At 43.7% G+C, this 24,809-nt stretch overlaps 1 protein-coding gene across 15 annotated transcripts in view; it reads right to left on the bottom strand.

Moving 5' to 3' along the window:
• The window catches only part of LOC140195221 (uncharacterized), a 276,914-nt gene that overhangs the window by 108,253 nt on the left and 143,852 nt on the right, over positions 1-24,809 (bottom strand). For all 15 annotated transcript variants that reach the window (XM_072253210.1, XM_072253212.1, XM_072253206.1 and 12 more), the window contains 2 exons: positions 22,318-22,397; positions 1,527-1,695 (listed from right to left, as the gene is read on the bottom strand). In XM_072253210.1, coding sequence (XP_072109311.1) covers positions 1,527-1,695; positions 22,318-22,397 — 249 coding nt within the window. The remainder of the gene's footprint in view (positions 1-1,526; positions 1,696-22,317; positions 22,398-24,809) is intronic.

The following is a 24,809-nucleotide window of genomic DNA, read 5'->3' as shown; positions in this document are numbered from 1 at the left end:
TGACTCTGAAGACCAGTGGTATTCATTTATATTTAGTCATTTTTTTCAGCTGCAGTGTAGACTTCATTTCCCATTTGAGAGTTTTAGTTAATGGCCCAGTTTGGCCTAGCGTTTATTGTTTTCCTTTCCCTCTAACACTGTATGGATTAAAGTCTGTGAACTATTGACGTGCTTCAGTGTCTCTTGCTCCACACTTGGGCCATATTCAAACTCAGTTATACCAACCTGACAACATGAACATCGAGTTTTCTAATTTAGGGTTAGAAAATGCTCTTCTTCAGTTCTGTATTCTGGCTCCACTCTCACCTTTTTTCTTCTCCTCACCTGCCTTTCACCTCCCTCTGGTTTCCCTCCCCCTTCCCTTTCTTCCATGGTCCACACTCCTCTCCCACTGGATTCCTCCTTCTTCAGCCCATTACCTTTTCCATCTATCACCTCCCAACTTCTCACTTCACCCTCTCCCCCACTCATCTACTTTTCCCATCACATACTTCACCTATTACTTTCTAGGTTGTACTCCTCCCCCACCTTCTTTTTCTGGCTTCAGCCCCCTTGCTTTTATGTCCTGATGAAGGGTCTTGGCCCAAAACTTCAACAGTTTATTCTTTTCCATAGATGCTGCCTGACCTGCTGTGTTCCTGCAGCATTTTGTGTGAGTTAATCTGGATCACCAGCATCTGCAGAATCTCTTTTCTTCCCATTTACTAGCAGCAGGTTAATAACTTTTTATATCTTGGTGATTCAAATCCTTATCCAGTTTAAGTATATCTGGCTCTGCCACCTTCTCAGGCACTGCATATCAAATTGCAAGCATCTTCTGGGTGAAAATAAGATCCTCAAATCCCTTCTAAACCTCTTTATCTCCACCTTAAATCTATGCCACCTGGGCTTCGTCACCTCCACGTGGGAAAAAGGCTTTTTACTGTCAATCCTATCTTTTCCCCCTCATAATTTTGTATACTGCTATTAGCTCTTTGGCCCCATCGCTCAGAAGAAAACAAATCCAGCCAATCCAGTCTCTTGTACCTTAAACAATCCTTTCTCAGGAACATACTGATGAAACTCCCTATACTATGTCCAGTGCAATCATGTCTTTCCCTATTACAATATATAGAATTGCAGCTGTGGTCTAACCAATGAGATTTAAGATTACACCACGATATTGGTTTAAATCCTGTCAAAAATGTCCAGGGGCATATTGAACATAGAACATTACAGCATATTGAACACAGCACATTATAGGTCCTTTGGCCCACAATGTTGAGTCGAGCAAAATTTTGCTTGAGAAATTTGATCCAATTTAGCATCCACAAAGACCAGCATAGACAATACCATATATTTAAATTTTAGGGTAGTCCCATTGTTGAAAACTGTACAGAATATACAAAGAAATCATAATGGTAAAATCTACTCTTACATGTTTAGTAGTAATGTTGTAGTGACTCCCCATCTATAGATCATAGCAGTCAAAGATAGGGCTTTGAATTGCAAACACACAAAAACATTCATAATTCCAAGTTCATCACCTGATAAATAGATGCTCTGATTGTATCTGTAGCTTCAAGGTTATAAGTTTCATTTGCCTTCCTGTCCAAGATTTTTAATGTTCCCAAATACTGAGGTTCAGTTGTTTTTGATTGTGGGCTTTTTCCAATCGAAGAACATTCCAGACTCTCCACTGGTGAATTCAGAGACCTGTGAAAATTGTGAACATTTTCTTAATTTCTTGATCCCAATGTTAAACAAATGAAGACATGAAAATGCCAAGGTGAAGTCAAATATGATAGGAGGATCGATGCCAGACACAAACATGACTCTGTGGACATAAACAACCCTCAAGTATGTTCCTTCCCTGGTGGCAAGGTTAACAATGTTACCAATGATTCAGATCCAGAGATGTACATGATAGTATAAATGTGATAAGTTGAGTAAGGGAAGAGTAAATGTAGGGAGATTAAAAAGGCAAGACTCAAGGTCTATAAACCACATGTTACTGAAGGTAGGAACAGCAAAGAAATACATGACTGAAAAGCTAGTGCAGGAGGGAGGGATTCGGGTTCTTGGGCAAATGGGGTGCAGATGGCTGTACAAAAGGGATGGATTATACTTGAACTGGAGATGAACCAAGCAACACACACAAAATGCTGGAGGAACTCAGAGGACCAGGCAACATCTATGGAAAAGAGTAAACAGTCGACGTTTCAGGCCAAGACCCTTCATCAGGACTGGAACAAAAAAGATGAGAAGTCAGAGTAAAAAGGTGGGGGGAGGGAAGGAAAAAATACAAGGTAGTAAGTGATAGGTGAAACCGGGGGAGGGGTGAAGTAAAGAGCTGGGAAGTCAATTAGTAAAAGAGATAAAGGGCTGAAGAAGGGGGATCTGATAGGAGAGGACAGAAGGCCATGGAAGAAACGGAAGGGGGAGGAGCACCAGAGGGAGTTGGTGGGCAGGTAAGGAGATAAGGTGAGAGAGGGGAATGGGAATGGGGAAGGATGAAGGAGTGGGGAGACCATCACCAGCAGTTTGAGAAGTCAATATTCATGCCATCAGATTAGAGGCCACCCACATGGAATATAAGGTGTTGCTCCTCCAAACTGAGTGTGGCCTCTCGTGGCAGGAGAGGAGGCCATGGACTGACATGTCAGATTGGGAAGTAGAATTAAAATGGGTGGACACTGGGGGGAATCCTACATTTTTTGGCGGATGGAGCAAAGGTGCTCAGCAAAACAGGCAGGGGGATTTGCTGGCACAATGCAGAAGGCTTTAAACTTGTCTGGCAAGGGCGTAGGACCCAAAGTAATTATGGGATTATGGGAACCAAAGTAATTAACAGGATTGTGTTCACTTGGAAAGATAGAGACTGATTAGGAAGACTCAGCACAATTTTGTGCAAGGTAAATTGTGTCTCAGAGGGGGTAAACTGATGAAAACAGAACAGGAAATGTGGCTTAAATGGACTTTGGTAAGGTGTTTGACAAATTATCTCATGTATTTGGCCTTCATAAATCCACATATTGAGTACAGGAGATGGGATGTTATATTGAAGTTGTATAAGACATTGGGGAGGCCTATTTTGGAGTATTGTGTGCAGTTTTGATCACCTACCTACAGGAAAGACACAAACAGAGAAAATTTACATGGATGTTGCCAGATCTGGAGGAACTGAGTTTTAAGGAAAGATTGAATAAATTCAGAATGTATTCCTTAGAATCTAGAAGATTGAGAGGAAATATGATTAGAGGTATTAAAAATTATGAGGGGTATAGATAGGATAAATGCAAGCAGGCCTTTTCAACTGAAATTGGGTGGGACTACAACCAGAGGTCATGGGTTAAAGGTGAAAAGTTTAAGGGGAACATAAGGGGAAACTTCTATACTCAGAGTGTCCTGAGAGTGGAATGAACTGTCAATACAAGTGGTACATGAGAGCTCAATTTCAACGTTTGAGAAGATTGGATCAGTACATGTATGGTAGGGATATGGAGGGCTGTGATCCCAGTGCACATGGAGGGAGGAGGTAGCCTAAATCGTTTCAGCACAAACTAGATAGACCAAATGGTCTGTTTCTGTGCTGTACTTCTCTATGACTCTAAGGTTAAGGCACAAGGGAATAAGAGGCTCGTTGGCAAAATTAGCTTGCTGATAGGATGCAGAAAGAAGTGGCATTTTTCTGACTGGAAGTCTGCAACAAGTGCTCAGTGCTGAGACCTTTATTGTTTATTATATATAAGAGATTTGATGAACATGAAAGTTTTCTGAAGAAGCAAAGGGACACCAATAATATCACCAATGGGTGATAATTACGAGGAAGATGTTTGGTATAAACTGATATCATGTGAGACACAACATCTTGGGCCAAATGGACTGTAAGTTGCCGTACCATTCTGCATTTGTTTCTTCAATCAGCTGTAAATTTGGGCAGAACAGTGGCAGATGGAATTTAATCCAGACAATTGTGATTTAATGCAATTTGCAATGTAAAATTTGAATTGTTCAGATGAAGTAAATCACAGGAACCATAGGAGCATTAAACTTCGCCGTGGACTGTTCCAAGCCCAGATGTGACAGGAGGAGAATTGGGCATAAGGCTAGCAACCCCATCCCGTAAAAACCCAGAGCTACAGAAGCACCAACAGAAGCTCCAAAAACCAGAACCCTGGAAGAGGAAGGATCTTCAAAGATAGATTACACTTGGGAATAATTGAGACTGGCCCACAACTGAGGACTCCGGTGCGCTGCTGTCAGTGGCCTATACTTTAGTATCAGATGAGGTTTACAAAGATGGGAGCATTGGTTAGGAGGGATTAGGTGTGCAAGTTGATGATTCTCAAGTCAGGGGATCTCTAGAGTGACGCTGTAGACTGTAACAATGAAATAGCAAGCTGTTGGTCTCCCCTCTTGCTGTGACAGGAATGATACCCTTCTCTCCCTCATGAGTAAGAGAGCTTGTGGAATGTCGAACTGTCGGGGTGAACAGTGTTTTTTGATTGACTCTAGATCAACATCTCTTCAGGGGCTTTGCTATTGCTTGCCTGGTGGATGGAAGAGGGGTTTGAAGCTTTCTGCTGGAGTAAGTGGGGGGAGCAGAAAGGAGAAGCTTGATGCTTTGCTACTGCTTGTACGTGGGAGGGGAGGGTGCGAGCTTTGGGGTTTCTGTTTCTCTGTCATTCATTTTTTAGGGTTTTTCTTGTGTTTGTCTGCGAAGAGTAAGGATTCAGGTTGTGTATTGTATACATTCCCTGATAATAAATTGAACCATTGAAATCCATAACTCACTGAAAGTGGATGGGTAGTAAAGAAAGCATTTGGCATGCTTGCCTCCATTGATGAGGCATTGAGTGGAAGAGGTGGAATGTAATTTTGCAATCCCATGCCTTCTATTTTCTCAATAAGTCTTGCATGGGGTACCTTATCAAATGCCTTGCTGAAATCCATACACACTACATCGAATGCTCTTCCTTCATCAACGTGTTCAGTCACATCCTCAAAAAATTCAATCAGGCTATCTCTACTCACTTTCTTCAATAAGGGAACAACATCTGCAACCCTCCAATCCTCCAGAACCTTCCCCATCCCCATTGATGATGCAACGGCCATTGCCAGAGGCTCAGCAATCTCCTCCCTCCCTGTTTCTAACTTCCACCCACACTCAGTAGAGAATCCCTCCATAACTTCCTCCTTTTCTGAAGCCGTGACGCTATCTCTGATCAGCAGTGCCACGCCCCCACCTCTTTTGCCTCCCTCCCTGTCCTTTCTGAAACATCTAAAACCTGGCACTCTAAGTAACCATTCCTGCCCTGAGCCATCCAAATCTCTGTAATGGCCATAACATCATAGCTCCAAGCACTGATCCACGCTTTAAGCTCATCCACTTTGTTCATGATGCTTCTTAGACATAACCTCAAACCACTGGTCTGAGCGTAACCCTTCTCTATCACCTGCCTATCCTCCCTCTCGCACTGTCTCCAAGCTTTCTCTATATATGAGCCAGCAGTCTATTCAGTTCAGTTCCCACCCCCCAGCAATTCTAGTTTAAACTCTCCCCAATAGCCTTAGGAAACCTCCTAGCTAGGGTATTGGTCCCCCTGGGATTCAAGTGCAACCCATCCTTTTTGTGCAGGTCATGCCTGCCCCAAAAGAAGTCCCAATGATCTAGAAATCTGAGTCCCTGCCCCCTCTCCAATCCCTCAGCCATGCATTTATCGTCCACCTCACTCTATTCCTGTATTCACTGTCACGCAGCACAAGCAGTAATTCCGAGATTACTACCTTTGAGGTCCTGCATCTCAACTTCCTTCCTAAATCCCTGTACTCTGTTTTCAGGACCTCCTCCTTTTTCCTAGCTATGTCGTTGTTACCAATATGTACCATGACCTCTGGCTGTTCACCTTCCCACTTCAGGATATCGTGGATGCAATCAGAAACATCCCGTACCCTGGCACCTGGGAGGCAAACTACCATCCACATTTCTTTCCTGCATCCACAAAATCGTCTGTCTGACCCCCTAACTATAGAGTCCCCTATAGGGAACTTCTTCCTTTCCCTACCCGTCTGAGGAACAGGGCCAGCCTCTGTGCTTCCCCCAGGTAGGCCGTCCCTCCCCCCCCCAACGATACTCAAGCAGGAGTACTTATTGTTAAGGAGGACAGCCACAGGGATACTCTCTAGCATCTGACTCCGGCCCTTCCCTCTCTTACTGTTACCCATTTATGTGTCTCCCGAAGCCCCGGTGTAACTACTTGCCTTAGCTCCTCTCTGTCTCCTCCTCACTTTCCCTGACCAGACGAAGGTCATCGAGCTGCATCTCCAGTTCCCTAACCCGGTCCCTAAGGAGCTTCAGCTCAACGCACCTGGTGCAGATGTGGCCGTCTGGGAGGCTGGGAGTCTCCCGGACTTTCCACATCTGACACCCAGTAGAGAACACCAGCCTCACAGACATCCTTCCTGTTTCTATTCCTCACAGGTAACTGACCTCATCTTGAATCGTTATCGCCGAAGCCTGAATGAGCCAAAGCCCTACCACTCTGCCTCAGATCACTCCGTCGATGACCCGCTGACTTCCTCCAGCATTTTGTGTGTGTTGCTCTGGATTTCCAGCATCAGCAGGATCTTTTGTGTTTATGAGATGTGGGAGTTGTTTAGAAAGCACTTGCATGGGGTTCTGGATAGGTCTGTGCCAGAGGTAGGGAACGGATGGTAGGGAGAAAGAACCATGGTTGACAAGAGCTTCTCACTTCCTCTTGACTAGATGTTGTCACTGTGGTTGACAAAATAGTCAACTTTGAATGACTGGCATCCTGTGGCACTCACCTCAATAATAAGCAAAGGATTTGAAAGGCTGGTCAAAGATTGCAACTGCAGCTTGCTATCACCCAAACTGGACCCCTACAATTCATCTACCGACACCACCAATTGACAGACAATGCAATAGCCACTGCTCTACATAACGTCGTTACACATCTGGAGAAGAAGGATGCTTATGTGAGAATGCTGTTCTTGGACTACAGTTCAACATACAACACCATAATTCTACCCAGGCTTGATGGGAAGCTCACAGACCTTGGCCTTGACTCTGCCTTGTGCCGCTGGATCCTGGCCTTCCCGGCAGATTGCTGGCAGGTGGTAAGAATGGGCTCTCTCTCCTCCACCCATCTGACTCTCAACACAGGAGCCCCTCAGGGCTGTGTATTAAGTCCCCCTCCTTTACTCCCTGTAAACCCATGACTGTGTCACCACCCACAGCTCTAATCTGCTAATTAAATTTGCTGACGACACTGCATTGATTGGCCTAATCTCAAACAAATAAAGAGGCAGCCTAAAAAGAAGAAGTCATCACGTTGACACAGTGGTGTCAAGAAAACAACCTCTCCCATAATGTCGCAAAAACAAAGGAGCTGGTTGTGGATTACAGGGGGAATGGAGACAGGCATCTATTGACATCAATGGATCTGGGGTTGAGAGAGTGAACAGCTTTAAGTTCCTCGGCATCCACATCACCAAGGATCTCACATGGTCTGTACAATAGCTGTGTGGTGAAAAAGGCACAACAGCGCCTCTTTCAGTTCAGGTGGTTGAGGAAGTTTGGCATGTGCCTCCAAATCCCAAGAACTTTCTACAGGGACACAATTGAGAGCATCCTGACCAGCTGCATCACTGCCTGGTATGGGAACTGCACCTCCCTTAATTGCAGGATTCTGCAGAGAGTGGTGCGGACAGCCCAACGCATCTGTAGTTGTGAACTTCCCATGATTCAGGACATTTACAAAGACCGGTGTGAAAAAAGGGCCTGAAGGATCATTGGGGACCCGAGCCATCCCAACCACTATCTATTCCAGCTGCTACCATCCACAGCATAAAAGCCAGGGCCAATAGACTCTGGGACAGCTTCTTCTACCAGGCGATCAGACTGATTAACTCACGCTGATTTGAGTGTATTTCTATGTTACATTGACTGTTCTATTTATTATAAGTTACAGTACTTTGATCACACATTTAGACAGAGACGTTACGTGAAGATTTTTACTCCTCATGTATGTGAAGGATGTAAGAAATAAAGTCAATTCAATAATCAAAAGGAAGAAATGCTGAGGGAAAAGTATGATAGAGACAGTAGAAAGCCCAACAAAGGAATCTGTTAACTGAGCGAGTGACAAAATAGCATGATGTCCTTGATCAATTACAATGCACAGCAGTGACCTTCAGTGGGCGGTTGTGTCAACCCAGAATAGACCCCAGAAACAGCAACACCTTGTGAACTCCAAGGAACTGCAAAATGGATATAACAGTGATTTTAAGATTCTCTTGTTTGTTTATAAAGCTCTAAATGGGCTGCCCCTATATCACAGACCTGCTAACCCCTTATTCTACTTCCAGGTCCTTCAGGTCAGCTCACTTGGAGATCCTGGCTGTCCCGCAATCTAAACTTAAACTCAGAGGTGACCACGCCTTTGCTATTGTAGCCCCTAGACTGTGGAACAGCATTCCCCTCTCTATCAGATCTGCCCCCCTCCATCGACTCTTTTAAATCCAGGCTCAAAATTTACTTTTATTCACTAGCATTTGAAACCCCCTGATATAGCTGATTTTTGGCTTGTGCCTAGGCCCTTGTGTTGTTTCTTTTGTGCGTATAAACTGTTTGCCTTGTTGGTTATGTCTGTGTTTCTTGTATTTTGCTCTGATCTGTACAGCACTTTGGTCAATGTGGGTTGTTTTTAAATGTGCTATTTCAATAAATTTGACTTGACTTGACTTGACTCAACAGAGACCTCTGGTGGCTTAAGTGATGAAAACAGTGATAAGGTCTGGCAGCAACTTAATGACTTGCCCCAATAAAAACAAAGGGACTGAAAGCATGCAAGAATGACAATGGAAATTATGAAAGATGACAGGAGGTTTATCATCAACAACCAGAATCAGAAAAAAGTTGACAAATGGTCCAAAGAAATTCCAGAACCTAAAAAAGGAAGCTTAAAGATTTAGGCTGAACTACAACGAATTAAGAACATGTACAAATTGCATCCATAGAATAGCATCCAAATTTTAGCCACCATGCTGTCTTCCCAGCAAATAAGACAGTTGAAATATTGGGTTGAAGATGATAAAGCGAATTTACCAGGTGGTTGGGATGCAATTAAGAAATGGTTGGAACAACAATCCCCAGCACAGATTGCCTACAAACAAAAGGCTTCAAAGAATGTTTCTGAATATGAAGAACGCTATTGGACAGTTTGGATCAGCTACTCAGGAGTTCAAGGAATAACTGAAGATAAAATGGAAGAATCCACATATAGCCCTCTCAAGTCAACCTTCATGGATGGCTTTAAACCAGATGTTGTCAAAATGGTGAAGCTAACAAAAGCAAATTGGAATGTAATTGTCATTTCCTACATTGAGGTGATAAAAACTGCCAAACAAGGGGAGCAAGATATTGAAGTCTGAGTAAGATCAGTACAGATGAAGCAACTGTCTACACTTGCTAACCAACAGCTATATGTTAATTTACTATTTGGGAATGAATGTGATGCACTTTATACGCTCAATTATTTAGCCTTCAAGGAACACAAAGCAAATTTGGACAAGGCACGACTGCAAAAAGAGGAAGTGATTTACTTGGGAAAGAAAATTTCCCAAGGAAAACGAGAAATCAGTGAAGATTGCACAAAGGCTGTTACATCAGCAAAACCACCTACAACAGTCCAGCAACGTTGATCATTTCTGCTTTTGTGCAACTTCAAAAGAGCATGGTACTCAACCCCTCACTAGTCTGCTGAAAGGCAGCAAGCACGCTGATGACCTTGTGACTCAAGTGGTTCACTGTTCTTGAGGCACTTAATATATCATTCAACAAGCAAGTCCAGCAAATGCAGCTGCAGGGTTGCTTGTGGATATGGAAGACTATAATGTCTGTGACTGTGAAAGAATATTAACATGCCAAGAAGATGCAAATTACCATAAGGAAGTGCCTTGATTAAACCCAGATGTGATTCTATACACTTATGGCTCCTCAACCATTGTGGGAAGAATTTGAATGGCTGGTAGGGCTGTTGTCACAGAAAACTAAGTGATGACCTTGGGAAGCATGGCTCCTGGTACTACAGCACAACAGGTAGAACTGAAAGCTTTGACTGAAGCCTGTAAGCTAGCAGAAGGAAGATCAGCTAACATCTACACTGACTCTTGATATCCTTTTGGAGATGTTCATGACATTGGAAACTTATGGAGACAAAGAGGATTTCTTACAGCCATGGGAACTCCAATCAAGAATGACCAACTAGTATGAGAACTTCTGAAAGTCATACAACTAGCATCAGAATTTGCTGTCTTAAAATGTAAAGGTCACTCCAAAATTACCACAGTGGAAAGCCATCAGAACGCATTCACAGACTAAACTGCAAAAAGAAGAGGAATAAAGAAAATATAAGGAAACTTGATAACTGTAACTATGGAAACAATGTTGAATTCTGCATTACAGATGAACAACAAGATATTTGAGAAATGCAAGATAAATACTCAATCCAAGAGAAGTAATTCTGGATGGAAATAGTGGGTTGTTAAACTATGATAGAGTATGGAGATATGGCATGAGTCATAAACAAATGGCATCAACTGAACTGCTTCCTTACTTGGCATAGCAGAAACACTGCCTAGGACACATTGGCATGCAAAAGATGACTGACAGATCCTCCCAACAGTGGTGGAATACAAAGTTCGGGTTGCAAGCTTGACTAACAGCTGAGAGATGTATGACATGCCAGAAAACAAACCCTGGATCAGCAGAAAAGCTACGGTGCCTACAAAAAGTATTCATGCTGTTTCCCCAGATGTTTTATTGAATTACAGTGGATTTGATTTGTTTTTTTTTGACACAGATCAACAGTAAAAGACTCTGGCAACACACACAGAAGTTGCTCGTGAACGCAGCAGGCCAGGCAGCATCTCTAGGAAGAGGTACAGTCAACGTTTCAGGCCGAGACCCTTCATCAGGACTAACTGAAAGAAGAACTAGTAAGAGATTTAAAAGTGGGAGGGGAAGGGGGATCCGAAATGATAGGAGAAGACAGGAGGGGGAGGGATGGAGCCAAGAGCTGGACAGTCAATTGGCAAAAGGGATGAGAGGATCATGGGACAGGAGGCCTAGGGAGAAAGAAAAGGGGGAGGGGGGAAAACCAGAGGATGGGTAAGGGGTATAGTGAGGGAGGAACAGAGGGAGAAAAAGGAGAGAGAGAAAAAAAGAATGTGTGTATATAAATAATGGATGGGGTACAAGGGGGAAGTGGGGCATTATCGTAAAAGACTCTCATGTCAGAGTCAAAACAGATCTCTACAAAGTGATCTAAATTAATTACAAATATAAAACACAAAATAATTGATTGCATAAGTTATCATCCCCTTTAACATGACACACCAAATCATCATTGGTGCAGCCAACGGCTTTTGGGAGTCACATAATTACAAACGTAGTTAAGTGGATATTTGTTTTTGGAGACCTGTGTGCAGTCAAGATATTTCAATTGATTGTAGTAAAAATACACCTGTATCTAGAAGGTCTAACTGCTGGTGAGTCAGTATCCTGGCAAAAATTACACTATTAAGGCAAAAGAATACTCCAAACAACTCTGCAAAAGAGGTTAATGAAAAGCACAAGTCAGGAGAAGGATATAATAAAATTTCCAAGTCACTGAATATCCCTTGGAGTACAGTTAAGTCAATCATTAAGAAATGGAAAGAATATGGCACAGCTGTAAATCTGCCTAGAGCAGGCCATCCCCAAAAACTGAGTGACCATGCAAGAAGGGGACTAGTGAGGAAGGCCACCAAGAGATCTGTGACAACTCTGGAGGAGTTGCAAACTTCAGTGGCTGACATGGGAGGGACTGGAATACAACAACTGTTGCCCGGGTGCTTCACCAGTTGCAGCTTTATGGGAGAGTGGCAAAGAGAAAGCCACTGCTGAAAAAAAACTCACATGAAATCTCGGCTAGAGTCTGCCAGAGAGTATGTGGGAGGCTCTGAAGTCAGCTGGAAGAAGGTTCTATGGTCCGATGAAAACAAAATTGAACTTTTTGGCCATCAGACTAAACACTATCAACACACATAAAAGTTGCTGGTGAACGCAGCAGGCCAGGCAGCATCTCTAGGAAGAGGTGCAGTCGACGTTTCAGGCCGAGACCCTTCATCAGGACTAACTGAAGGAAGAGTGAGTTAGGTAGGAAGGGATTGAACAAGGGGGGATAAAACCGTGTTGAGGTATGCAGAAACGAGTTCGGTGGGGCAGGAGCAAGCTGAGACAATAGGTCGGCCAGGACGGGCAGGTTTGTGGATCTTGGGTAGGAGGTAGAAACGGGAAGTGCGAGGTGTGGGAACTATAAGGTTGGTAGCAGTGGATGGGAGATCCCCTGAGCGGATAAAGTCGGTGATGGTGTGGGAGACAATGGCCTGGTGCTTCTTAGTGGGGTCACGATCGGGGGGTAAATAAGAGGAGGTATCCGCGAGTTGTCGCTGTGCCTCAGCAAGGTATAGGTCAGTACGCCAGACTACAACAGCACCCCCCTTATCGGCGGGTTTAATAATAAGGTTAGGATTAGTGCGGAGGGAGTGGAGAGCAGAGCGTTCCGAAGGAGTGAGGTTGGAATGGGGACAAGGTGCAGTGAAGTCGAGACGGTTGATGTCCCGTCGGCAGTTAGCGATAAAGAGATCCAGAGCAGGCAGAAGACCAGAGCGGGGTGTCCATGAAGAAGAGGAGGGTTGAAGACGGGAGAAGGGGTCATCGGTGGGGGTGGAAAAATTCTTGCCGAAGAAGTAGGCTCGGAGACGGAGACGGCGGAAGAAAAGTTCCACATCATGGCGAACACGGAACTCGCTGAGGTGTGGGCGAAGGGGGACAAAGGTGAGGCCCTTACTGAGGACAGACCGCTCTGCCTCCGACAGTTGAAGGTCAGAGGGGATGGTAAAGACCCGGCACGAATGAGAGCTGGGATCAGAGGGGGGAGGGGGGAGGCTGGGGTTGTCAATGGAGAGGGGAAGGTTGGGGTGAGAGGAGGATGGAGCCTCTGAGGACCCGGGAGCTGATGGTGGGATCTGAAGGAGATGGGTTTGCAGAGTATTGGTGGGGGAAGGGGAGACGGGAGTCACAATAGCAACACTCTTCCTTCAGTTAGTCCTGACGAAGGGTTTCGGCCTGAAACGTCGACTGCACCTCTTCCTAGAGATGCTGCCTGGCCTGCTGCGTTCACCAGCAACTTTTATGTGTGTTGCTTGAATTTCCAGCATCTGCAGAATTCCTGTTGTTTGCGAGACTAAACACTATGTTTGGTGTAAATCATCAAAAACACACCATCCCTACTATGAAACATGGTGGTGGCTGCATCATGCTGTGGGGATGCTTCACTGCAGCAGGCTCTAGAAGGCTTGTGAAGGTAGAGAGTAAAATTAATGCAGCAAAATACAGGGAAATCCCGGAGGAAAACTTGATGTAGCCTGCAGGAGAGCTGCAACTTGGGAGAAGATTTGTTCTCCCCAAGCGTAAAGTCAAAGCTACACAGGAATGGCTAAAAAATAAAGTCTGATTTATACATGTGTGTCAAATCGACGCCATAGGTACGGCGTAGCTGTGAACCCTACGCCGTAGCCAGACGCGCACCTCTCCCAAAATGTAACTATGCATCGCAGCAACACAGACCGCACAACTGTGATTGGTCCGCTTGGTAGCATCGCATTTCCTCATACACTGCAATAGCTTCTGATTGGGCGACTGAAGGGCAGGGAAGGAACTCTGGCTGCAATGCTTTCCATAAAGCTTTACAGACCTCCGAAATTATGGAGGACACATTTTGCTTTTACGAAAAAAGACGCTCGCTTTTACGAAAAAAGTCCCTCGCTTTAAACTTGTTTACCCTGAGAAAGACTACCACGACCATGAAGCCTTGAACAGGTAGATGTGTACGCATGCGTGCCATGTGCGAATTGCAGAGCGATGCAGACACACCAACGCACAAGTATAAATGCTCACAACGGCGTAGCCAACTTGTGTAGGCTACGGTGCAAGCTGGTACACATAAGTATAAATCAGCCTTAACAAAGTTAACACCCTGGAGTGGCCAAGTCAGAGTCCAAACCTCAATCCAATTCAGAAGTTGTGGTTGGACTTGAAAAGGGCTGTTCATTCATGAATCACATGCAATCTGACAGAGCTTGAGCAGTTTTGTAAAAAAGAATGGGGAAAAAATTGTAGTGTCCAGATGTGCAAGGCTGATAGAGACCTATCCACACAGACTGAAGGCTGTAAATGCTGCCAAAGATGCAGCTTCTTTTTTCTTTGTAATTTAGTTTTTATTGAATTTCATCATCAAACAAATGTTTCCATAAAATGTATTTCAGATACTGTACATATATATCATATAATCCTATTTGTCACAAATCTCCACATAATATTTATCTGATGTATACACTTATAGAAAGAAGGGGAAAGACAGAACAATCAAAAGAAGAAAACTATGTACAGATTAGGGAGTGATTTTTTTTACAACATATTCATTGACTTGAGAGAATAAAATCAGGCCTATGAGGTGTTATATAGTTAAACTATTTTTCCAGTATGAATAAAATTGTTCCAACTTATGATTAACAGATGCTGTTATCTTTTCCATTTTGTAAATGCCCATTGTAATTTCTATCCATACAATTAAAGTTGTGCTCTCCTGAGATAACCACTTCCTGGTTTTTTTACCAGCCACCAGCAGAACACTCATTAAATATTTATCTCTTTTCAACCATTCTTGAGGTATATACCCAAAATATATGGTCTTACTCTCTAATGGTATTTCACATTTAAAGATGTCTTGTAGGGCATTATGTATCCCACTCCAATAGTCTTTGATAACGGGGCATTCCCAGAAAATATGATAATGATTTGCATTTTGATTTCCACAATTTCTCCAGCAAACAGGGGAGTTACTATTATAATGGGATTTCTGTGAGGGTGTAATAAAATACCTTATCAAGTTTTTTCACCCAAACTCCCTCCATTTCTGTGAACTGGTACACTTCCATTAATACCTCCAAATTATTGTCCAGTCTTCCACAGATATTATTATCCCTCCTTCCTTCTTCAATTTTGTTTTAATGTATGAAGTCGAATGTGTTTTAAGATTTACATTATGTCTCCTTCTGAATGTGCAATGTGTAAATTAGTAATTTGTCATAAATAGTATAGCAAATAGAATAGTATTTGTAAGAATACAATAAGATATACAACAGGACAGTCAATATAGCTTAGAAATACAGTTGTATCAGCATGAGTTAATCAGTTTGATGGCCTGGTTGAAGAAGCTGTCCCAGAGCCTGTTGGTCCTAGCTTTAATGCTGCAGTACCATTTCCTAGATGGTAGCAGCTGGAACAGTTTGTGGTTGGGGTGACTCAGGTCCCCAATGATCCTTCGGGACCTTTTTGAGCAACTGTCACTGTAACTGTCTTGAATAGTGGGAAGTTCACATCACTGCCTGCACCACTCTCTGCAGAGTCCTGCAATCGAGGGAAGTACAGTTCCCATACCAGGCAGTCATGCAGCCAGTCAGGATTGTGCCCTTGTAGAAAGTCCTTAAGGATTTGGGGACTCATGCCGAACTTCTTCAGCTGTCTGAGGTGAAAGAGGTGCTGTTGTGCCTTTTTCACTACAGAGCCGATATGTACACACCAACTGAGGTCCTTGGTGAAGTGGATGCCGAGGAACTTGAAGCTGTTCACCCTCACAATCCCAGATCCTTTGATGTCAATACAGGTTAGCCTGTCTCCATTCCTGCTGTAGTGCACAACAAGCTCCTTTGCTTTTGTGACATTGAGGGAGAGGTCGACACCTATGTGTCAGAGAGATGATTTCCTCTGTTTAGGCTGCCTCTTTATTACTTGAGATAAGGCCAAAAAATGTAGTATTGTCAGCAAATTTAATTAGCAGATTGGAGCTGTGGGTGGCGACACAGGCATGGAAATACAGAGAGTAAAGGAAGGGGCTTAGGGCACAGCCTTGGGGCGCTCCTGTGTTGAGGGTCAGAGGGGCAGAGGTGAGGGAGCCCACTCTTACCACCTTCCGGTGATCTGACAAGAAGTCCAGGATCCAGCTATACAAGGCAGGGTGAAGGCCAAGGTCTCTCAGCTTCTTGTCAATCCTGGAGGGAATTATGGTGTTGAATGCTGAACTGTAGTCCAAGAACAACATTCTCACATAAGCAGCCTTCTTCTCCAGATGTGTAAGGGCAGTGTGTAGAGCTGTGGCTATTGCATCTTCTGTCAACCAGTTGAGCCAGAAGGTGAATTATAGGGGGCCAGTGTGGGTGATAGCATGTTGCAGATGTAATCCTTGACCAGCGTCTCAAAGCATTTGCTTATTGAGGTGGGTGGGACAGGACACCAGTCGTTCAAACATGTTACCTTGGTCTTTTTAGGTACAGGGACAATAGTAGATGTTTTGAAACAGGAAGGCACTCTACACTGGGAGAGGGAGAAATATAAAAATGTCTATAAACACATCTGCCAGTTGTGTCGCACACATCCTGAGTACCCATCCTGGAATGCTGACCGGTGCTGCAGCCTTGTGACTGTCCATTTGTTGGAAACACCTGTGTACTTCAGCTACAGAGATGACCAAGGCACAGGTCGCATCGTTGGCTCTCCTTGCGGGCTCAGTTTTGGCAACATCGAGCTGACCAAAAAAAGATTTTGCTCATCTGGGAGACAGGCAGCGATGTTGGCAGCACCACTGTGCTTAGTTTGAAGTCTGTGATGGTGTGCAGACATTGCCATAAGCTGCGGGTGTTGGTGGAGAGTTGTGTCTAGATTGTCATTTCACTGCCTTGTTGTCTTTGCATAGATTGTAGCTGCATTTCTTAAGTTACTGTTGGTTACTGTCGGCGAAGGCTCTGTCTCGTGCAGTGAGTGCAACGCGCACGGAATTGTTGATCCAGGGTTTCTGATTTGGATAGACCCTGACCGATTTTTAGGGGACAAAGTCCTCAATGCTCTTTTGGATGAAGCTTGTGATCACCTCCGTGAACTCGAAGACAGCCTCATCACGAAAAACATTCCAGTTGACATGATCAAAGCAGTCCTGTAGCATGGAGACTAATTGGTTGAACTAACAGTGAATGGTTTTAACTATGGCCATCACTTGTTTCAGTTTTTGCCTGTACATGGGCAGAAGCAGGATGGAGGTGTGATCAGACTTCTCAGGTGGGTGATGGAGGAGCACTTTGTAAGCGTTGCAGAAGGGAGAGAAACAGTGGCCTGAGAGACATTAGCCTGTGACATTGGATTGAAGGCTCCAGTGATGATGAAGGCAGCCTTCGGCTGTACAGTCTCCAGGATGCTGAGGCTCTTGTACAGTTAATTGAGAGCCAGGTCAGTATTAGCCTGCAGTGGAATATATATCGCTGTGATAATAACAGCCATGAACTCCCTAGGCAGCCAGAAAGGTCTACACAGCAGACTCCAAATCCAGGAAAAAAAGGATTTGAGGGCATGCATATTCTGGGGGTCACACCAAGCATTATTGACCATGAAGCATACCCCACCTCCTTTACTCTTCCCAGAGAGGTTTTTTGACCTGTTCGCCAAGAGAAAGGAGAACCCAGAGCATGATCCAGTATCTCCTCTGTCAGCCAGGTCTCTACGAAGCACAAAACGTTACATTCCTTTGTTTCCTGCTGATAAAAGATTCTGCCTCTCAGTTCGCAGAGTTTATTGTCCAGGGACTGAAATTTAGCCAGGCGTAGGCTAGGGAGCGGCGGCTGATTAGCTCACTGTCTCAACCTCACCAGGACGCTGGCCTTTCTCCCTCAATTCTGGTGCTGCTTCCAAGGTAACGAAGGTGTAATAAATGAGCCTCCCATGGATTGTGTAAGCAGGGGTTCCTAGTGTAGAAAAGGCATCTTGTGGGTAAATGCCATCTTCCCAATGTTCAGAAAAGTCAGTCGACCATATCTGATGTGACTATCAGCTTCTTGAACAAGAAATGCAAAGGAAATTGCAGAAATTAGCAGTACACTGTAAAATTGGTACAGAGCTCACAACTGGGCTGCCATATGCAGCGCCATCTTGGACATGGTAAAATAATAAAACGTGAAAATTTTCAAGGAGGGTGTATACATTTTATAGGCACTGTACCTCAACTATGTACACCTGCCCCATGGTCCATTTTTTTACATCTACAAACGGACTACGTTACTTTGCTCAGGATATTCAGATGTCCTTGAAATAGCAGACAAAGTTTCAAGATGGGTGAGAGCCACCCCAGCAAGAAAAGCTACTTCCACACACAGCCAAAACTCAGATTAAAGGCTATATTGCTGAGTGGGGATTGCTGTGCCACCATTGACTCTGACCAAGGAACACAGTTCACTGGAAATGTTTGTCAAAAATTGTTGACTGATGAACATTGAATGGTCTTTTCATTGCCCACATCATCCAGAGTCACCAAGACAGGTTGAAAGAATGAAAGGCATCATCAAACAAAGGCTAAATATATATCACAAGGAAGGAGTACTGTGGCCTACAACTCTACCTGGGGTTTTATGGAGCATTAGAACAACCTCAAACAAGAGAACAAAACCGAGTCCATTTGAAGTGGTAACAGGACAACCTAGATCACTAACGGGAGCTCTCGATCTCAGACCTATGGCAGGTAGTTTAGTTGATTATGATGTGAAACTAGCCCAGGCTGTTCACTGTCTCCAAACAGGTGTCTGCTGCTTGGAGTGATCCATTGGAAGTAAGACACACCTTGATTCCTGACAAGTGGGTCCTGGTCAAGAAATCGCATAACCAACCACTTGGAGTTCGGAGCAACTATCCTTAGCAAGTACTATTAATTACCATCTAAGTAGTCAAGGTAGAAAGGAAATGGATACACACCAGCCACTACACACGAGCTAAAGTGACACCAGATTAAGACAAGTGCTGTATGAAGACTTCAAGCACGAATATAATTACTGGACATTGCAGATTTTATTTTGATGTTTGTTGTTATGTTTCCCCACTTCCCCTTCTCATTGTGTGTCAATTGAAATTACACATAATGTATACTTACAGATGCTGTTAATGATTCAAATTGTTGGGTATTTTAATATATACCACATACCTCAAAGTATTCACCAATGCTAGGCATTCCTGCAAATGCAGAACAATTATGTTCCCTTTTCATTGAACACTCTTGTGATGGCAATGTAACTTGTAAGGGACATGAGTACACAATGGTCATACCCCCCATATATCATCTTAAAATTACTTACATGAATACCATGATCATGATTTAAGAATATGATAGTCTTGGGCATAACTAATTTGGCTGACCACGTTCGTAAATCAGGGTCCCATCATTCACTGTCGAAGTCCTATCCTGGTTTCCTCTCCCAAAATACAATATCTCATATTTCTCTGCATTGAAACCTTATTTGTTGATCCTCAGCCCACGTATGGAACTGATCAAGAACCCCTTGTAATTCTTTGTAACCTTCTACACTGTCTACAATACCACCTATTTACCTATTTTAGAATCTAGTACTACAAAGAATACTAATAACTACTACTAGCATACTACTATCTAATGTTAAGGTAATCAAGAACAAAGTTGATGAACTAATGGCAAAACTAACCAATGAGCTCCAAGAAAAACTAGGCGTCAACACCTCCTTGTGCAGCTGAGTCCTTGATTTCTTCACTCGTAGACCCCAGTCACCATGAAAAAGTTGTGTGCTTAACCCTTTGCTCTACTCACTTTGATTTATGACCATGAGGCTAAGTACAGCTCCAATGCCAAATTTAACTTTGCTGATGACACCAGTGTTGTTGGCAGAGTCAAAGATGGTGACAAATTGACAAATTGGTGAGACTGGAAATCTGGTTGAATGGTGCCACAACAGCCTCTCACACAATGTCAGCAAAACCAAAGTGTCACAATGGGGGGGGGCAAGGGTGGACCCAAATGCAAGACACATCTTGTGAGGTTAATTAAATTGAGTTTATTGTTTGATTCAGGAGAGCAAAGCAGAAGCAGGAATAGCGAACTGGACAAGGACTCAGGACTACGACTAGGCTGGGACAAGCGTCTGGGCTAGGACTTGGAATCGGATCCCAGAACTAGAGGTGAAATGAAGAGGCTACGGTATGGACTCGGAGCCAGGGACTGGGCAAGGACCCAGTACCTGGGTCTTGCCTCGGGCTCAGACCCCAGAACCAGGCATGGACATGACATGGGCTAGGGAGAGAAGGAACATGGAAAAACAGAGCCTCGGTCTCGGGAGAGCAGGTACATGGGACCATGGATACATACACAGAACACAGAGTCGGGACCCCTCCTTGGGTACAGGACATAGGGCTAGGACTCATGACCCCCCGCGGAGCAATGGCAAGACGGCCTGACTTACCCCACGGAGGTGAGGACAACACGAAAGAACACCAGACAGTACCTATCTAGCTCCGGTGATAGAACCAGACCGAGGTGCAGGCGAGGGCTGCAGATGAGGGCTAGAGGCGAGAGGGGTAGAGAAGAGATTCAGACAGGGGGGTAGGACAGGAATCACAGACTGCCAGGGCCAGGACTTGACTCAGTACTTGGATGCCACCAGGGCCAGGACTTGACTCGGAACTTGGATGCCACCAAGACCAGGACTTGACTCGGAACTTGGATGCCGCCAGGGACAGGACTTGATTCAGAACTTGGATGCCCCCAGAGCCAGGACTTGACTTGGAGCCTCTGGATAGTGGCGAGCTCTCGACTCGGCCCAGGAACAGTAGACAGCAGTTCTTGATTCCCTCCAGCGGGTTAACTGACGGACCCACCTCAGTGAGGAAACTTTGCAGGCTCGCTTTGGCGAGGTAACTTGACAGGGTTGCTCCGGTGAGGAAAGGCGAATTACCGGCACTCGCTTAGGGCGGAGACTAGGCTTGCTCCAGCCAGATGACATTGGCACGCCGTACCTTGGTGACTTTGCAAACGCTCTCGCGCTGAACAGCTGAAAGCCGGAGACTATAAACTACCGGTTCAGCCGAGAGTAAATTGTCTCTAATCACCAAGGCCGAGGGACACGGGAAAACAGAGAACCAAAGGGAAACAGGGAGTCAACGGTCTGGATCGTAACATAAACAAAGTAAATTTAAAGGGACCCCGATCCGGACCATGACACAAAGAGCCAATTCTTCATTTTTGTGACGTACATACCATTTTATACACTGAGTGAGTTCACAACAATTGTGTTAGTAGCTGTATGTACCCCCCCCCACTCACCTCTGCTAATTGCATTGCATGAGCTCTACAGCACCATCAGTGCCATTCAAACCAAGCAACCTGATGGTATCTTCACTGTCGCTGGTGATTTTAAACATGCAAACCTAAAAACAGTCCTGCCTAAATTCCACCAGTATGTTATTTTGCTACAAAAGGTGAAAATATACTAGACTGGTTTATACTAACATACCAGGTGCATACAAAGCAGTTTCCCGGCCCAATAATGGGCTCTCAGATCACTTATCTGTTATGCTAATTCCAGCATACAAACCACTAATCAAACGGGCCAAACCAGTTCTAAAGGTTCCTAGACCAGCTCCTTAGCCACCTATTAAACTGCATAATCTTCCTAGTTTTGGCTTCACTAGCACATAGCACAGGCAGCAATCCTGAGATCAGGCAGCAACCCTGAAATCCCGATACAGAACCTTAACTAAATTCAGCATAAGCTTCAGAACAAATGTATAATTTTTACCAAGGCCGATACTAGATGTAAGAATTTAAGGCTGAAGCTCTGAAATTTCAGACAATATTCAGCTCAAAATTTTATCTCACATTTACACCGTTTTCTCTGTTTTCTCTTCTGGAAATGTCAGATTCCATCCAGTTCTTCCTATTTTGATCTTCGTCTGATATATTTGATTAGATCCTTTCATCACCTTCCAAGGAGAACAATTTCAGCTTCTCCAGTCAGTACATCTAATGAGAGAAAATTTATAGTTTCTGGGCCCTGAATGCATAGAAGATTGGGACTGGCTTCTCAGAAATTTCCTCCTTTACTGCCCTCAGTAAACTAGGCTGCATTCCACTGAGGCCAGATTTTTCAAGCATGCATTTTCCAGTCTAATCCAATTTACTCCCAGTGACCATTTTCATTTTGAATAGGGATGTAAAAATATGATTCAACAGCTTTCCTGACATGAATAAAACAACAGTTTTGAGAGAACATGGAAATGAAGCTCATGTGAATTAGCAAATAGTGTCATAGAGTGGCCATAAAGAATAAAGGTCCTGCAGAGCTATGAGTATGATATTTTTGAATCACCTTCTACTTTTTGATTTTCCATTTGTTTCCAGATTTTGACTCTTGATTCCCATCAACTTCATCCCTGTTTGGACTTTTTCCTGTCAAGCACAAGTAAACATTTTCATTTGTAAATGTTTATGACAAAAACAAAAATTGCAGATGATAGAAAATATAACATCAAATGTATTTCTGACTGAACCATTTAAATCTGTAAAAGGACAGGGATAATTTCTGTTCACTCTTTCCAAGCCTCTAATTATTTCTGTGCACTTCAAAAACCTTCCCACAGTTACCTTTGTTCTGTGCCCCAGACAGTCACTCTTATAACCATAATTCCTCAAACTTGTTATGCAGTTTTGGCATGACATTGCATTCAATGCCATTACAGCGCAATTCCCCAATACTGTATCTTCTTGATTAATTTATCTGCTTTTTCCCTAACTTTAGAGGTTTTGGGGCATTCATTCCAAATACTTTTTGTCCTTAAATATAAACAGAAAATGCTTGAAATACTCAGAAAGTTAGGAAGTATCTGTGGAGACAGAAAGAGAATCAATGTTTCAGAATGATAAAAGGTCAAAATAACAAGTGTAGGGAACCCTGGTTTTCAAGAGATATTGAGGCCCTGGTTAAGCGAAAAAAGGAGGTGCAAGTAGGAAAAAATGAGGTGTTTATGGAGTACAATAAATGCAAGAGAACACTTAAGAAAGCAATTAGGAAGACTAAAAGGCATGAAGTTGCTCTAGCAGACAAGGTGAAGGAGAATACAAAGGATTGCTAGTGACAAAATTGGACCACTGGAAGACCAGAATGGTAATCCATGTGTGGAGCCAAAACAGATGGGGGAGATCTTAAATGTATTCTTTGCATCTGTATTTACTCAGGAAATGGACACAGAGTCTATAGAAGTGACCAAAGCAAAATCGACTTCAAGGTCTCTGTACAGAATACAGAGGAGGAAGTGTTTGCCATCTTGAGGCAAATTAGGGTGAATAAATCCCCAAGGCCTGACAAGGTGTTCCTTTGGACCCTGTGAGAGGGAAGTGCAGAGATACATATTTAGATCATCCTTAGCGACAAATGAAGTACTGGAGGATTGGAGGATAGCCAATGTTGTTCCACTATTTAAGAAAGGCTCTTAAAGTAAACCTGGAAATTACAGGCCACTGAGCCTGACATGAGTGGGAAAGTGATTGGAAGGTATTCTAAAGGACAAAAAATTAGTATCTGGATTGACATGGATTGATTAGCGATAGTCAGCATGGCTTTGTGCATGATAAGTCATGTCTAACCGATCTTGTAGAGCTTGTCAAGGAAGTCCCCAGGAAAGCTGACAAAGGTAAGATAGTGGATGTTGTCTCATGGACTTTAGCAAGGCATTTAACAAAGTCCCACATGGGAGGTTGGTCAAGAAAGTTCATTCCCTTAGCATTCAACATGAAGTAGTAAATTGGATTAGATATTGGCCTTGTGGGATAAACAAAAGAATGGTAGTAGATGATTGCCTCTCTGACTGGAGGCCTGTGACTAGTGGAGTACCTCAGGGATCGATGCTGGGTCCGTGGTTACTTGTCATCTATATCAAGGATCCGGATGATAATGTGGTTAACTGGATCAGCAAATTTATAGATGACACCAAGATTGGAGGTGTAGTGGACAGCAAGGAAGACTATCAAAGCTGGCAGAAGGATCTGGACCATCTAGAAAAATGGCAGATGGAATTTAATGCAGACAAGTGTGAAGCATTGCACACTAAATAGGGTAGTTCTTACCCAATGAACTGAGGAGCGTGGTAGAACGAAGAGATCTGGAAATACAGGTCCATAATTCATTGAAAGTGGCATCAGAGGTAAATAGGGTCACAAACGAAAACCTTTGGCACATTGGCCTTTATAAATCATAACACTGAGTACAGGAGATGGGATATTATGTTATTTATATCAGATGTTGGTGAGGCCTAATTTGGAGCATCGTGTGCTGTTTTGATCACCTACCTACAAGAAGGATGTAAATAAAGTTAAAAGAGTACAGAGAAAATTTACAAGGATGTTGCCAGGACTGGAGGACCTGAGTTATGTGGAAATATTGAATAGGTTATGATTTTATTCCTTGGATCGTGGAAGGTTGAGGGGAAATTTGATAGATGCATATAAAATTCTGAGGGATATAGATAGGGTACATGCAAGCAATGCACACAAAATGGTGGAGGAACTCAGCAGGGCAGGCAGCATCGATATAAAAGAGTAAACATTTCAACGTTTCAGTCTGAGACCCTTCATCAGGACTGGAAAAAAAAGATGAGGAGTCAGAGTAAGAAAGTGGGAGGAGGGGAGGAAGAACCACAAAGTGATAAGTCATACCAGTGGGGTGGGGGAGGTAGGGGTGAAGTAAGGAGCTGGGAAGTTGATGGGTGAAAGAGATACCTGGCTGGAGAAGGAGGATTCTGATAGGACAGGAAGCCATGGAAGAAAGAAAAGTGGGAGGAGCACCAGAGGGAGGTGATAGGCAGA

The sequence above is a fragment of the Mobula birostris genome, chromosome 3, assembly GCF_030028105.1.
Source record: "Mobula birostris isolate sMobBir1 chromosome 3, sMobBir1.hap1, whole genome shotgun sequence".
NCBI lineage: Eukaryota > Metazoa > Chordata > Chondrichthyes > Myliobatiformes > Myliobatidae > Mobula > Mobula birostris.
Note: the sequence above shows the minus strand (reverse complement) of the source record. Positions and strands in the feature narration are given on the sequence as shown.